The sequence below is a fragment of the Rhinoraja longicauda genome, chromosome 12 (assembly GCF_053455715.1).
Source record: "Rhinoraja longicauda isolate Sanriku21f chromosome 12, sRhiLon1.1, whole genome shotgun sequence".
NCBI lineage: Eukaryota > Metazoa > Chordata > Chondrichthyes > Rajiformes > Arhynchobatidae > Rhinoraja > Rhinoraja longicauda.
The window spans coordinates 36888028-36904851 of record NC_135964.1 but is presented as its reverse complement, the minus strand read 5'-3'; the positions used below and the strand labels follow the sequence as shown (position 1 = coordinate 36904851).

At 42.7% G+C, this 16824-nt stretch overlaps 1 protein-coding gene across 1 annotated transcript in view; it reads left to right on the top strand.

Moving 5' to 3' along the window:
- LOC144598450 (adhesion G-protein coupled receptor G2-like) overlaps window positions 1–16824 on the top strand; it is a 47428-nt gene that overhangs the window by 16773 nt on the left and 13831 nt on the right. The window contains exons 4-10 of the mRNA XM_078408591.1: window positions 567–723; window positions 965–1108; window positions 4470–4595; window positions 6953–6998; window positions 7259–7365; window positions 10163–10287; window positions 14936–15204. Coding sequence (XP_078264717.1) covers window positions 567–723; window positions 965–1108; window positions 4470–4595; window positions 6953–6998; window positions 7259–7365; window positions 10163–10287; window positions 14936–15204 — 974 coding nt within the window. The remainder of the gene's footprint in view (window positions 1–566; window positions 724–964; window positions 1109–4469; window positions 4596–6952; window positions 6999–7258; window positions 7366–10162; window positions 10288–14935; window positions 15205–16824) is intronic.

Below are 16824 nucleotides of genomic sequence, written 5' to 3'. Positions count from 1 at the left end.
CCTACTCTGGGCAAGAGACTCTGTGCATCCACCCAATCTATTCCTCTCATGATCTTATCCCTCTGCTCTACAACACTCGCCAGAGGCCGACCATTCTATGTGTAGGGCCTGCCCTTGTTAGACGTCCCAAAATGGAACACCTCACACTTCTCTGTATTAAATGCCATCCACCATTCCTCAGCCCACCTGGCCAATCGATCAAGATCCTGCTGCAATCGTTCACAACCATCTTCACTATCTTCAAAACCATCCACTTTTGTATGATCAGGTGTTGCACTTTGGAAGGCCAAACAAAGGGGAAAAGTCTAATGCCAATGGAAGCACCTTATGCATTCAATAATTTGCTGTGCATTCCTCTATCTACTTCTATATGTTTTAAAAAGTAGCATTTTTTGATGGAGTAAGGGTTGGTATTAATATTGGTAAAAATCTCAAACCATTTCTTTGAGCAGATCAGGCTGCAAATGGTAGACAGCCACTCAAAACAATGTCCAACTCTTTCTTTTTCCTGTTTATTTGCACACTTAAAATCCTGCCAGCTGCTAACAGATATTGTTCTTGACTAGACTGATACAGATTGTGGACACGATAGGGCTGAGGCTGAACTTCACAACTGAATCAATAAACATCACCTCGTCCTCCTTGGCACTGGCTGTGTCCAAAGTCAACAGCACAGGCTTCGGTGGAGCCAATTTCCGCATCAGTAACATCACCAACCTGCAGGTACCGTGCAGTCAAAGTTTCCACCTTGTTTATAAATGTTTGAGGAAAAAAAAGAAAGAAGTTTGCTTGGAACTTAATGGTCCTTAGCTACATATATCTCTTGAAATGTAAATCTACAATGATATCTGTTAAATTTAGAAACTTGAAATTTGCTGTCCAGAACCTCCAAACACTTCTTAAGAAACAGATTCTTGCTACCTGAGTCCCAATGATCTGTGCAAATATTTGTCTCATTTTGCAGGTTTCCCTGGATGAAGGAATCCCTCAAGAAAACTTTGCAGTTATTACACTTCCACCTTCATTACTGAACAACCTGACATCAGAGGATCAGGAGATAGCTTCAAGAGTTCAATTCACCTTCTATCAAAGAGCAACACTCTTCCAGGTAGAATTCCAATGACTCTTTTTGTTTATCTTTGGTTTTAGAGTTATAGAACTATACAGCATGGAAACAAGTTCTTTGGCCCAACTCAACCCTGCCGACCAAGATATCCAGCTGAGCTGGTCCTACTTGCCAGTGCTTGGCCCACATCTTCAAACCTTTCCTATCCATGTATCTGCCAAGTGTCTAAAATACAGTAATTATACCCCCCTCTGCTACCTCCTTTGTTTGTGGTACAGAGGCACCACATACAGATTCAGTGGTATTTGATGGTAGATGCCATGATCAGCCATAGATCAGCCATGATTGAATGCTGGAGTAGACTTGATGGGCCAAATGCACTAATTCTGTTCCTAAAACTTATGCCATCAGGTACCACTGGCATCTGATGCACCATCCTGTAGGTGAAAAAATGTATATTAAATCTTTCCCTTCTCATCTTAAACCTATCCCTCTAGTTTTAGATTCTAGTTTTAGAGAACAAACTGTGGTTATTCACCTTATCTATGCCCCTCGTGATTATATCTATCTCTGTAAGGTGACTTCTCAACCTCCTACGGTCCGAAAAAAAAAAAACCCCAGCCTATCCAACCTCTACTTACAACTCAAACCTTTCAGATCAGTAACATCTTTTTTTGCACTCTTTTCAATTTAATGACATTTTTTGCTCTGGCAGGGAAACCTTACGTTTCTCTGTTCAACTCCACTCCCCAGAGCCCTAACATTTACTGAGTAAGTCCTGCGCTGGTTTGCCTTATTAAAGGCAACAATCACATTTTTCAGAATTAAACTCCAGCTGCAGTGGGTGGAGTGGGGGTAGGAGGGGGGTGAGGGGAGGAGAGGGTGGGGGAGGAGGGGTGGAGGAGAGCGGGGGGGTGGGGAAGAGGGAGAGTGAGAGTGGGGCTGGGGGAGGAGAGAATGTGGGGATGGTGGGGAAGGGAGTGTGGGGGAAACGGGGGGGTGGGGGAAAGTGCGAGTGGGGGTGAGAGGGAGAGTGGGACTGGGGAGGAGGGCAGAGTGCGGGTGGGGAGGAGGAGGGGTGGGGGGAAGGGGACAGCAGGAGAGGGGATGGTGGTGGGGGGATGAGAGAGTGGTGCTGGGGAGAAGGGGGGCAGTGTGGGTCAGAAAAGAGGGGAGAGTGGGGGAGGTTGGGAGGAGCAGAGAGTGGGGGTGGGAGGGAGAGTGGGACTGGGGAGGGGGACAGCGGGGGGGGGGCTGGTGGTGGTGCGGGGGAGAGAGAGAGGGGGTGGGAGGGAAGGGGGACAGTGAGGGTCAGGGAAGAGGGGAGAGTGGGGGGAAGGAAAGGGGGTAAGGTGGGTGGGGTGGAAGCGGACAGTGAGAGTGAAAGGACGGGGAGGGTGGGGGAGGAGAGAGGGGGTGTGGGGGGAAGGGGGATGGTGGTGGGGGGAAGAGAGTGGGGGTAGGGGGGAAGAGGGACAGTGGGGGTCAGGGGATAGTGGGGGTGGGGAAGAAGGGGTGGGGGAGAATGGGGAGGGGGACAGTGAGAATGCGAGTGGGTGGAGGGTAGGGGTGGGAGAGGGGTGAGGGAGGGGGGAGAGATGGGGGAGGCGGGGGTGGGTGAGGAGGGGTGGAGGAGAGAGGGTGTGGGGGAGAGTGAGTGGGGCTGGGGAGAGTGAGAGTGGGGCTGGGGAGGAGATAATGTGGGGGATGGGAGGAGGAGGGAGTGGGGGAAAGGGGGGGTGGGGGGAGGAGAGAGTGGGGGAAAGGGGGGTTATTGACTTATGGACCAAGTTGATTGCGGCCTTGTTGAATCATGGATAATCTTATTTATGGCCCTCTCCCATCAGTTTTAGTGCCATCAGCCCACCAACTAACAATGCCACCTATATCCATATCTAAATAATTAATATAAATAACGAAGAACAATGGACCCAGAAAAATCCCTCTGGCACGTTAATTGTTACAGGCCTCCAGTCTGAAAAACAACTTACTTGGTCTTGACCCGAAACATCACCCATTCCTTCTTTCCAGAGATGCTGCCTGTCCCGCTGAGTTACTCCAGCACCTTGTGTCTATCTTTTGTATCCAAATGGCCAGCTTGCCCTGGATCCCTTGTGATTCATCCTTCGAGACCAGCCTACCTTGTAAAGGCCTTGCAGAAGTCCGTGTAGATAATGATTTCTGTATTTCCCACATCAATATTCTTGGAAACCTCTTCAAAAAAATTAATTAAATTCATGAGTCATAATACCCTATGCTCAAAACTATGCTGATTATCCCTAATCAATCCTTGCCTTTCCAAATGCAGGTAGCTGATACAATGGACTAATTAATAATAATTATGTCATAAGTGATAGGAGTAGAATTAGGCCATTTGGCTCATCACGTCTACTCCACCATTCAATCATGGCTGATCTATCTCTCACTCCTAACCCCATTCTCCTGCCTTCTCCCCATATCCTCTGACAGCTGTTCTAATCAAGAATTTATCTACCTCTGCCGTAAAAATATCCACTGACTTGGCCTCCACAGCCTTCTGTGGCAAAGAATTCCACAGATTCACCACCCTCTGACAAAAGAAATTGCTCCTCATCTTCTTCCGAAAAGAAAGTCCTTTAATTCTGAGGGTATGACCTCTAGTTCTAGACTATTCCACTAGTGGAAACTCTCTCCATATCCACTCTATCCAAGCCTTTCACTTTTCTACGTTTTAATGAGGTCCCCCCCTCATTCTTCTAAACTCCAGCGAGTACAGGCCCAGTGCTGACAAACACTCATCATTGGTTAACCTACTCATTCCTGGGATCATTCTTGTAAACCTCCTCTGGACCATCTCCAGAGCTAGCACATCCTTCCTCACAAATGGTGCCCAAAATTCTTCACCATATTCCAAGTGCTGCCTTACTCGTGCCTTATCGAGCCTCAGCATTACATCCCTGTTTTTGTATACAAGCCCCATTGAACTAAATGTTAACATTGAGTTTGCTTTCTTTACTACCGATAGTTAATGGCCTGCTTCAGTCAAATTGGACCAGAATTTCTCTGAGACTTGCTCCACTAAACACCGCCATATGTGGTGTTATGTTTATTTTTTACCAGATGAAGGAAAGATAAGTATATGAAAGAGAGGAAGTAGCAGAGTTTAACTTTGGAGAAATCAATGTTCATACAATTGTATTGAAAGCTACCCAGGTATAATATGAGTTGCTATTCTTCCAGTTTGCAAGTGGCCTAAGTCTGGCAACAGAGGTGGCCTAGGAAGGAAAGATTGCCATGGGAATGGGAAGGGGAATGAAAAGAGTTAGCAACAGGGAGATCTAGTTATTGGTTGGGGACAATGTGAGTCTTTGTATCTGACTTTACTATTCTTATCATTTTAACAATGTGTTCCATGTGTTATCAGGATCCCAGCTTGGAGAATACAACTATCTTGAACAGTTACATCATTGGATCCAGCGTTGCAAACCTCAGCATCGCTAACTTGACGGACCCAGTCCGAATCATGTTCAGGAACATTGAACCCACTGAGGTATTACCAAGATCGATGATTGCTCTTTAATACACATAAATGATATGCACTGGGTTCCCAGTCAGAGGTCGCTGGCAATTTTCTGCGGCTATAACAAAGTAAAATATAAGAATCATATTTAAAAATATATATATTTAATGTAATGTCACAAGCTATAAAAGTATATTTTTATTTTGGACTGATTTCTGGTAAATTAAATTCAATAAAGAAATCCCTAAATATTGCATGCAACATGCTTGCCTTTATTGCATATAAAAGTTGACAAGTCAATTTGTGGCTATATAAAACTTTGGTTCAGCTACATTTGAAGCATGTTGTTTTAATTGCTCCATTATGGGAAGGATGAGGAAGCTTTGTAGAGGCTGCAGAAGGATTCACCAGGATATTGCATGGATTAGAGAATCTCAACTAAAAGGAGAGGTTGAACAAACTTGCATTTTTTCTCTGGGGCATCAGAAGTGACGAAAGGCCAGATAGAAGTTTATAATGTTAAGAGAGTCATAATCATGGTAGATAGAGGGTTTTTTTACACCAGGAAGGAAATGTCAAATCACAGAAGGCATAGCTTTAAAGTATGAGGAAAGTTTAAAAGCGATTTACACAGAGAGTGGCAGATGCATAAAATGCGCTCGGGGAGGTGGTGGAAACAGTAGAATAGCAATTTTAAAGATGCATTTTGGCAGGCGCACGAGTATGCAGGAAAAGGAAGGTTAAAGAACACATAGGATTAGTTTAATTTGGTATAATGGTTGGCAGAGATATAGTGGGCCAAAGAGTCTGTTTCTGTGCTGTACTGTGCTATGTTCTGAACATGGGTGCAAGTGCTGTGTATTGACAATGAAGAAGGGGATAGTTGACAGTTATCTACAGCAATAGGCTGACCTGTCCTTCACTATGTCTACGATGAAGCTGAGACAAAATCAGGTCAAATATAATTAAGAGTAAAATGTCAAATTGATTAAGGTTGAATGTGCAGCTGCCAATCTGCTCTGAAGCATTTTATGTCATTCTAATTGCTCTGATGATTGGAATTGTGCAATCTATCAAGAAGGATAGTGAATAATAACACATGGTGTCAGACGGAAGGACTACAGATATCACTGTTTCTTAAGGGCTCTTCACCCTTCAATAGAAGCATTCCTGAAAGGACCTAAGAGCGATTGATGAGTTAAAGAAAATAAATACAAACAAGAACATGACCTAAACCTCATCTATTGCATCCGCTGCTCCAGATGTCAACTTATTTACATCGGCGAAACCAAGCGCAGGTTCGGCGATCGCTTCGCTCAACACCTGCGCTCTGTCCGCGTTGGCCAAACTGGTCTCCCGGTGGCCGAGCACTTCAACTTCCCCTCCCATTCCCAGTCTGACCTTTCTGTCATGGGCCTCCTCCAGTGCCATAGTGAGGCCCACTGGAAATTGGAGGAACAGCACCTCACATTTTGCCTGGGCAGCTTGCAGCCCAGTGGTATGAACATCGACTTCTCCCACTTTAGATAGTTCCTCTGTCCCTCTCTTCCCCACCCCCTTCCCAGATCTCCCTCTAGCTTCCTGTCTCCACCTATATCCTTCCTTTGTCCCGCCCCCTGACATCAGTCTGAAGAAGGGTCTCGACCCGAAACGTCACCATTCCTTCTCTCCTGAGATGCTGCCTGACCTGCTGAGTTACTCCAGCATTTTGTGAATAAATACCTTCGATTTGTACCAGCATCTGGAGTTATTGTCTTATATGACCTAAACCAGGTACGCTGTTCGAGAAAATGAAATAGGAAACATTTCTTTGCCAGGGAATAAGTGAAAAAAGGATGTGTTTTTATGCAGTAAACCAAAATATCCCAAATGCTGTTAAAGAAATACAAAAGCCAATTTGTGCACAGATGCATCCACAGGCAATAATGACCAGACCAGCTAGTTTTTAATGATGTTAATGGAGGAATAAATATTGACCTGGGTAATTCCTGGACTCTTATTAAAAAAATAACAAACAGGGCCTCAGTTAAGTATGTCAGTCCAGAAAATGGTAGCCTCGGCAATGCTCACTCAGCATTGTCCTGAGATTTGCCTTGATTTTTGTCCTTCATTGGGAATTGAACCCACAATCCTCTGACTGAACCATTGAACACACTTTAATTGGCACGTGTAGGGTCTGATGTCTGAAAGGTTGATGAAAATAAATGATTCATCCAAATCCTTTTTATGAGATACACATCCAGGTATTTGTTGTAAGAAAATTCAATATGTTGATCATAGTTGGAAAAATAGATAATTAATTCTATACAAGTCATGCCTATTTTGCATTTTAATTCTGAACCAAATAAATAAATAATTATTGTCTACATTGTGTTCTATGATTGCAGAATAATACTTATGTACAGTGTGTGTTCTGGGACTTCAGTGAAAATAGTAAGTACTTCATGTCATATTCACATATGTATAGCATTTTGTTTAACTTGCCCATTAACAGTACTTTTACTTGCCTGCATTAACTTTCCATTGTTATTGTTCAATCCAATTCCATAATTTATCAAACTCATTCTGTATGCTTTAATACAACCCATTCTGCCTACATGATATCTGGAGAGGAGCCAAAAGAATTTGCTTCTTGAATGGCAGAATTTATTTTCAGATGGTTATAGTTATTCTGTACCTTTGTACACTTGCAGATGGTAGCGGTGGATGGAATCCAGATGGTTGCAATACTACAGTATTGAATGGTTCCCATGAGACAATGTGTGAATGTGACCATCTCACACACTTTGGAATCTTACTGGTATGTGAACAGGAGTAAAGACTTCACAATTTGGGCGGCACTGTAGTGCAGCGGTAGAGTTGCTGCCTTAAAGCGGGTTTGATCCTGACCACTGGTGCTGTCTGTATGTATGTTTGTATGTTCTCCCCGTGACCTTGCAATTGCTATTGAGGGCGTGCAGCATAGGTTTACTAGGTTAATCCCCGGAATGGCGGGACTGTCATATGTTGAAAGACTGGAGCGACTAGGCTTGTATACACTGGAATTTAGAAGGATGAGAGGGGATCTTATCGAAACATATAAGATTATTAAGGGGTTGGACACATTAGAGGCAGGAAATATGTTCCCAATGTTGGGGGAGTCCAGAACCAGGGGCCACAGTTTAAGAATAAGGAGTAGGCCATTTAGAACAGAGATGAGGAAAAACTTTTTCAGTCAGAGAGTTGTGAATCTGTGGAATTCTCTGCCTCAGAGGGCAGTGGAGGCCAATTCTCTGAATACATTCAAGAGAGAGCTAGATAGAGCTCTTAAGGATAGCGGAGTCAGGGGGTATGGGGAGAAAGCAGGAACGGGGTACTGATTGAGAATGATCAGCCATGATCACATTGAATGGCGGTGCTGGCTCGAGGGGCCGAATGGCCTACTCCTGCACCTATTGTCCATTGTCTATTGACCTGTGAGGGGTTTCTCCGGGTGCTCCAGTTTCCTTCCACACTCCAAAGATGTACAGGTTTTGTCGGTTAATTGGCTTTGGAAGAAATTGTAAATTGTTCCTATTGTGTAGGTTAGTGTTAGTGGGCGGGGATCACTGGTCGGTGTGGACTTTGGGTGCCGAAGGGCCTGTTTCTATTCAGACTCTCTACACTAAACTAAACTAAACTAAATTGAGCTAAACTGCATCACAAAGGCCATTCTTGCCATGAACTCAACCCTTGTCAAATCTGATTGAAATGCCTGCACAATTTTCGAAGTACAATTATTAAAAAGAAATAAAATAGGTTATACTCTAACTAGCGTAATGCCTGGAATTTTGATAGCCAATAAAAATATCTTATTATTCTTCCTGACTTGGAAAAGGTCTTTTATGATCTCAGCATTTTGAACCTTTATAACCAATGAAAGTCTAAACATACAGGTTTCAGGATAATTCTACTTGATACTGGCCACAAAATGCCACACAACAAGCTCTGACAAACAAAAATAGTAACTTGGGTGTTTATTACAGCTTGGATGTTCAGCCATATTTAACCTGTGGTTTGAGACTGGTTAATATCATAACCAGCAAATTGCTGAACTCACAAAGTTAGTCCTATAGTCAAAGAGTCATACAGCATAAAAGTGGGCCCTTTGCACAATTTGTCTATGCCGACAAGATACTCCATTTAAACTAGTTCCATTTGCCCAGATTTGGCCCATATCCCTCTTAACCTTTCCTATCCATGTACATATCCAAGTATTTTTTAAATGCTTTTATACAACCTGCCTCAACTACTTCATCTGGCATCTCATTCCATATACCCACCACCCTCTGAGTTTAAAAGTTGCCCTTTAGGCTCCTATTAAATCCTGCCCCTCTCCCCTTATACCTATACCCTCTGATTCTTGAATGTTGAAACTGATTATTTTTTGGAGGGCTGGAGAGGAAGATTTTGAGAGAATCCTAGCATGGAACATCAATTTATACATTGAGCATTTTACTGAGATTACAGGTCCTCCCAAGAGTCCCTTTCTTGGGAACTTTATGTGTCCTAGACTGTTTGCAAATCAGAAATGCAGCCACCTGACAAGATATTGAAGTCAAACCAGAAGCCAGCCAAATGCAGAGCATAGCTATATCAACCACTCGGATATTGCTGCAGACTGAGTTCCCACCTGGCAGAAGATGCTTGCAGCAGCCGACAAATCCATGCAGCCCGTATCCCAAACGCTTGCTCTTGTGTATGGGCTGTAATTTGCTCAGGTGTTGAAACCTGGGTATGACTTGCATCATGGCAAGAAATCATTCCCAGGCAGATTTTTAGAGTGGCTACAGAACTGTGATCTTGTAAAGAGGATTGACGGTTGTGGTTTAGAAGCCTAAGGGGACCACTCATGGAGAGAATCATAAAAAATTCATTGTGACCTACAGTCTAAAGAGGTCTCTGATCCTAATTCCACATCCCAGCAGTGGATCTACAGTGCTTGCAAGTCACAGCTTTTCATGTACTGTTTAAATATGATGAGGATTTTCTGCCCCTCCTATCCCTCTTGGTAAAATGAATTCCACATCACTAACAGCCTCAAGTAGACAATTCGTTTCCTCAGATAGAAATAAAGTGCTGGAGTAACTCAGCAGGTCAGGCCAGATCTCTAGAGAAAAAGGATCGGTGACGTTTCAGGTCGGTCTGAAGAAGGGTCCCGACGCAAAACATCACCTATCATTTTTCTCCCGAGATGCTGCCTGACTCACTGAGTTACTCCAGCCCTTTGTGTCTATCTTTGGTATAAACCTGCATCTGCAGTTCCTTCCTATTACGATTATTTTCCTCATCTCCTCTCAAATGCCTTTTCCAGAGACTGTAAATCTATTTACCATTGAGGACATCAGTGGATAAATAGTTGACAAGCTGCATACCTATTTAAAAGAAGCTGGTAGATACCCACATTAAAACAGAACTTAGAGAAATGTTGGATGGAGAAATTAAATGTTTAAACACAAATAACTCAAATAATGATTTAACCAAAAGTATAGCATGGAGTTATTTTGCCAATACCTACCAAGCTGAACTCCATGAAATGAAACATTACTGTAATTTCAACTTTGCTGTTGTTTCCATAGGCTCTTTCCAGAGACTTTATCATCGATGAAACGAACGAGAAGATCCTTACTTTCATTACGTATATAGGCTGTGGTCTGTCATCAATTCTGCTCGCTGTAACACTGGTGACCTACCTTGCCTTTGAGTAAGTCTTGGTTTTCCTCATAGACCTTCTAACACTTCCAACACTGTTATTTCCTCCCCAACCCATTGTATTTCGATATTTTACATATTTTTAAGAAATCATGTCTGGTTATTGTATGTATCATGCCTAGCACTCCACTGCAAAGGTACGTGTAATGCAGTATGCTGCTTGCATCTCAATGTTAGGAGAGGTTGCTGTTGCCCCCTGCTGGTCTTGAGTAGGTTGTTGGAGGGAATGCAACATTGTCAGAAGAGCTCCATTTCCTAACAAGATAACTTGAGCAGGATGAGGCCATCAACCTGCCCTGCCATTTTAATAAGATCATGCAGTATGGGGAAAAGGCAGGAACGGGGTACTGATTGTGAATGATCAGCCATGATCACATTGAATGGCGGTGCTGGCTCAAAGGGCTGAATGGCCTCCTCCTGCACCTATTGTCTATTGTCTATTGTCTATTGTCTATCACAGTTGATATGATTATTGTCTACCAGCTTCTTTTAATAAGATCACGGTTGATATGAATATTGTCTTTACTCTGCCTTCCTACCTAGCTTCAGCAATTTTTATCTCAATGCTTACTGATTTACCTCTGCCATAAAAATACTCAAAAGACTATTTCCACTGATCTTTGAGGTAGAACATTCCAAAGATTCATACGCCTCTAGAGAAAAAAAATCATTGCATCTCTGTCTTCAAAGGACAACTAGCCTTAGAGGGAGTACAGAGAAGGTTCACCAGATTGATCCCTGGGATGGCAGGACTTTCATATGAAGAAAGACTGGATAGACTAGGCTTATACTCGCTGGAATTTAGAAGACTGAGGGGGGATCTTATAGAAACATATAAAATTCTTAAGGGGTTATCATATCATATCATATCATATATATACAGCCGGAAACAGGCCTTTTCGGCCCACCAAGTCCGTGCCGCCCAGCGATCCCCGTACATTAACACTATCCTACACCCACTAGGGACAATTTTTACATTTACCCAGCCAATTAACCTACATACCTGTACGTCTTTGGAGTGTGGGAGGAAACCGAAGATCTCGGAGAAAACCCACGCAGGTCACGGGGAGAACGTACAAACTCCTTACAGTGCAGCACCCGTAGTCAGGATCGAACCTGAGTCTCCGGCGCTGCATTCGCTGTAAAGCAGCAACTCTACCGCTGCGCTACCGTGCTAGATGCGGGAAGATTGTTCCCGATGTTGGGGAAGTCCAGAACCAGGGGTCACAGCTTAAGGATAAGGGGGAAGTCTTTTAGGACCGAGATGAGAAAACATTTCTTCATACAGAGAGTGGTGAGTCTGTGGAATTCTCTGCCACAGAAGGTAGTTGAGGCCAGTTCATTGGCTATATTTAAGAGGGAGTTAGATGTGGCCCTTGTGGCTAAAGGGATCAGGGGGTATGGAGAGAAGGCAGGTACAGGTTACTGAGCTGGATGATCAGCCATGATCATATTGAATGGCGGTGCAGGCTCGAAGGGCCGAATGGCCTACTCCTGCACCTATTTTCTATGTTTCTATGTTTCTAACTATGTTGTCATTTACTTGTCCATATATTGTCCATTTATGTTGATCCTTTATTTTCATTCTTAAACATCAATTCTTGATTCTGCACAAGTTAAAACAAGCTGACTAAACAGCCCAAACACTTCTGTTGGAAAAGGAACCTCCCAATGGCTTTGACAACATTCATTGCACAATCTTAAATGGCCCATTTCTGTTTGTGGTGTACAGATTGGCTGCAATATTGGCCCCATCCTCTTGAGTAATAGCACTCCAAAAGTAATGCATGAACAGCCAAGCGCTTCAGGGTGCAATAAGGTTGTAAAAACTTTACGAAAAGAACATTTTTAAGAGAATGAGATCATTAGGGACAGTCAGCATGGCTTTGTTCAAGGCAGGGTCATGTCTTAGTAACTTGATTCAGTTTTTCGAGGAGGTGACAAGGGTGATTGATGGGGAAGGGTAGTGGATGGTGTCTCCTTGGATCTTAGTCGGGTATTTGATAAAGTCCTTCATGGTAGGCTAATCCAGAAGACTAAGATGCATGGGATCCACTGTAACTTGGTAACTTTGATTCATAATTGAATTGCCCCTTGAAGACAAAGAATTGTGGTGGAAGGGTGTCAACCTGTCTGTGACTAGTGGTGTTCAATAGGAATCTGTGCTGGGACCTCTGCTGTTTGTGATATATATATATAAACGACGTGCATATTGGGCAGTAATATTGCAGATCAAAATTGGTGGAGTTTAGACAATGGGGACGGCTGTCCAAGGATACAGTGGGATATCAATCAGTTACAGATATGGGAGGAGAAATTACAGATCTAGCTTAATCTGAGCAAGTGTGAGGTGTTGCACTTTGGGAGGTCAAATATAAGGGGAAAGTATACAGTTAACGGTAAGACCTTTAACAGTATTGATACACTTAGTGATCTTGGAGTCCAAGTCCACCGCTCCCTGAAAATGACAACACAAGTAGATAGAGTGGTCGAGAAGGCATATGATATCCTCACCTTCATCATTCGGGGCATAGAATGTAAGAGTCAGGAAGTCATGTTGAAGGTTTATAAAACTTGTCCCATCTAAGCTCGTCCCATTTGCCCACATTTACCCCAAGTTTATAAAACTTTGGTTAGAACACATTTGGAGTATTGTGTGTATTTCTGGGTGCCCCATCACAGGAAGGATGTAGAGGCTTTGGACGGGGGCGGAAAAAGTCTATCAGAATACTGCTGTGATTCGAGTGTGTTAGCTAGAATGAGAAGTTTGACAAATTTTAATTGTTTTTTCTTAGACCGACAGATGAATAGACAACATTTGGAGGGATATGGGCTAAACGTGGGCCAATGGGACTAACTTAGATGGGACATTTCGGTCGGAATGGACAAGTAGGGCTGAGGGGCCTGGGTCCATGCTGTATGATTCAATGACTCTGACAAAATTAAAACTTGCAGCAATATATAAAGGCCATTTTCTGTTTAGATTATTTAAGTTAATTAGCTTTGGAATGGGTTTCATTTGTGTCGATTCAACATAAACACAAGCAGTAGAAATGGCTTTGAGCAACAGTCTGGTGCATAACCCTATCTATGTTCTGCTTTCCACCTAGGATGCTAACCCCTAACCTCTTGTACTCTCCATGCCTCGCTCTTCATCTAAGATGCTGCTTAAAAGCTACTGTTCTGATCAAAATTTGGGACCTATTACCCGATGTTTTGTAAACTTAAATAATTTTTACTATTTAAAAATGTGCAATTTTTACTTGTCTTTTTTTTAAAATACTCTGGCAAATCCTGTCACATTGGGCACCTAGGTTTCAATGTTCTCCATGACTGTTCAGGTAAAGGCCTCCTCCAGTAGATGAATGTAACCCTAGTGAGGGAAATCTTTCTTTCAAATGCACTTCACCAACTGAGGGCTGATCTCAGGTAGTCGCTTGCTACCAATTCTGATGCATAGTAACTTCTCACGTGAATGCTCCCAACAAGTCCTTTCCTGTGAGTGCTCAGTGTTTAGTGGTGTTCATAAGCTGACTTCCATTCAACCTCACATATTCCCAATCTGTTGGTTCATTGCTGGGTCTCAGGAAGCACAGGAGACCTATACATTTTGTCTCTTCTTACTGTCCAACTACATTTTGTCTCTGTTCTTACTGTCTCCGACTACAATTTGTCTCTGTTCTCTCTCCATCCCTCCCCCTAGACCAGTCTAACTATCTCCGACTACATTCTGTCTCTATTTGCTTTGTTGTTACCTTCTCCCAGCTAACAATGATCTATTCTACATTTTCCTTGATCTCCATTCCCTTTGCCCTGTTTTTACACCTTCACACTTCCTTGTCTATCTATCTCCCTCCCCCCTGACATCAGTCTGAAGAAGGGTCTCGACCCGAACCATTACCTATTCCTTCTCTCCAGAGATGCTGCCTGCGTTATTCCAGCATTGTGTGTCTATCTTTGGTTTAAACCAGCATCTGCAGTTCCTTCGTACACCTATAGATGTCATGTTAGATTGATATTCCAAGTGGCACTCTCATATGAACCAAAGTGTCAAGAAGCAGAAGCAGGTCAATGCCTCTCTCGAACCTTCTTTACCATTCAATAAGATCATAGCTGACCCAGTAATGGCCTCAAAGCTGCTACCTTCCCATCGCATTCCCTATGTATGGTAACCAGCGAGCCTTGCCTCCAAAGTGAATACATACATGCATTAAAACATAAAACCCTCTGAGAAGTAACAAGAGTCCCGAGACTTGCTCTCCTTTTCATGTCTGTTAACAATTTGCCTAAAGCCCAAACCACAAACATTTTACTGTTAAAACATATCTACTCCTCTGCATATTAATTCAGATCAATGATATTTGTCTGGCATCAAATTCATCACGTCACTTCATAAACAACACACTCAACGAATTTTGCCAACTGAATTTTGCAGTGACTGCAGAATTTAGTGTAGTGTTTATATTGTTCTTTTACTTGACAAATAAATTCCCATTACTGAGATTTATTTATTTGGAAGTGCCATAATTCAACTATTTCTGCCTTTTCCTTCCTCTCGTTTAGATTTATGTAATGTGGCATCATGGAAATGTGATTGCAAACGAATGAATGATTATTTACTGAGTTCATTCTTCTTTCAGCAAACTCCGCAGGGACTATCCCTCAAAAATCCTAATAAATCTCTGTGCCGCTCTGTTGCTGCTCAACATGACGTTCCTCATTGATTCCTGGATCTCGGTCTACAATATCAAGGGTCTATGTATTGCAGTGGCTGTGCTCCTCCATTACTTCCTGCTGGTCTCCTTCACATGGATGAGCCTTGAAGCCTTCCACATGTATCTGGCTCTTGTTAAAGTATTTAATACGTATGTGCAAAAATACATGTTGAAATTCAGCATCATTGGCTGGGGTAAGTAAGTTCCAAAGTTTTTGTTGTGAAAAAGAAAATGCCAAGCACAAAATTGACCCCTTTTATGTTGTGGGTGACAGGTTCCCAGAGAGCTTATTGTGCAACAAAAAAAAAAGACAATAGTGGAAAACTCAATTGGAAAATGAACAAAGTCCATCCATGGGGATGCAAGAGATGGTCCACAGTGTTCCATTGTCAAAATAGGATTAGGATTGTGCTGTTGAGTTCAAGAACCTGGTAGATGTAGGAAAGTCGCTGTTCTTGAACCTAGTGTGTGGGAGTTCAGGCTTCTGGCTTCTCCCTCCGTTTAGTCTGCACAATATTTCTCCTCATGTCGACCATCCCAGGTGCCAGTCCTTATCTAGCCCCTTGCCCTCTTCCTTTTCAAAGACCTCCATCTTCAACTTCCACCACCTGGATAAAACCTACTTCCATCGATGACCAAATCCCAGGTTACAACCCATCTTCTCTGACTGCAGATCCAGCCTCCCTTCCAAATCTCAGACCAGGCCTTGATGTCTTTTCACATTTTCTACCTTGGAGAGACATCTAAGGATTGTGAGTGAAATTTGTATTATGGAAAATGTGACAAAAACCATTGCAAGTGCCCTGCTACAGCAATCATCAAACACTGCTATTTCAGGGCACTAATTTTCTGAGCCCATATTTATTCAAGGTCAAAGTTACATGTCACAGATAAGACCTTCACGTCTTTTCAAGTTGAGACATCTACCAGTGGAAGCAGTTGCAATTGTTCAACCCACAACTAATACTTTCAAACTGGCTTCTTACCACAAAAGTTTTTTGAGGAGCAGACTCTATTACTAGTTTGTCTTGCATGCTGCAATCAGCAAATCCTTCACTGGGCTTGTAAAGTCAGATCTTAATCATTCATTGCTGACGTCATTGCTGTCTTGCATCTCTTTGAATAAGTGCTTAACATATATAACACTTAGAGTCCATGACAAGTTACGATTTCTTCTCATGACACTTCAAAGTCATTCTATTTATCTTGCAAAAAAATGTTAGTTCGTGTTACAAAGAAGTTAATTCCTACACTCCGTATGATGTGCAAAAGATTGATGGAACAAAAGCAGTAGAAACAGATGTCGGCCTTTGGTCCCCTTTATCTGTTCCACCATTCAGCAAGGTATGGCTAATCTTGGAGGACAGTTCATTTTTTCCCATTCCCATATAATTCACTAAATATTAGATAATCCACTACTCAGCTTTGAAGATAGTCACCAATTGGTTACCAGAATCATCTGTCGGGAAAGAATTTCAAAGCCTCACAATCATATAGTTGAAGAATATTCTTCTCATCAATGAATGGTCTGATTGTATATGTTGTGTGGGGCACATTGAATAACCAATTGTGCTGGAAAACCTGCTCAGTGTATTTTTCTCTGCTGTGCTACTGACATCTTTCTGGGCAAGACACAGCTAAAATCACCATGACCACTGTATCCTTTAGTATCGTTTGTCCTTTGAAGAGCTGCTGTCAGACCTGACAAGATTGGATTCAGCTTCATTGAGACTGATCAATCTTCATTTCTCACTACACCCTCACACACGTTCCACTTGACAAAACCTTTCAACCTGATGCTCTGTAGTGTCTGT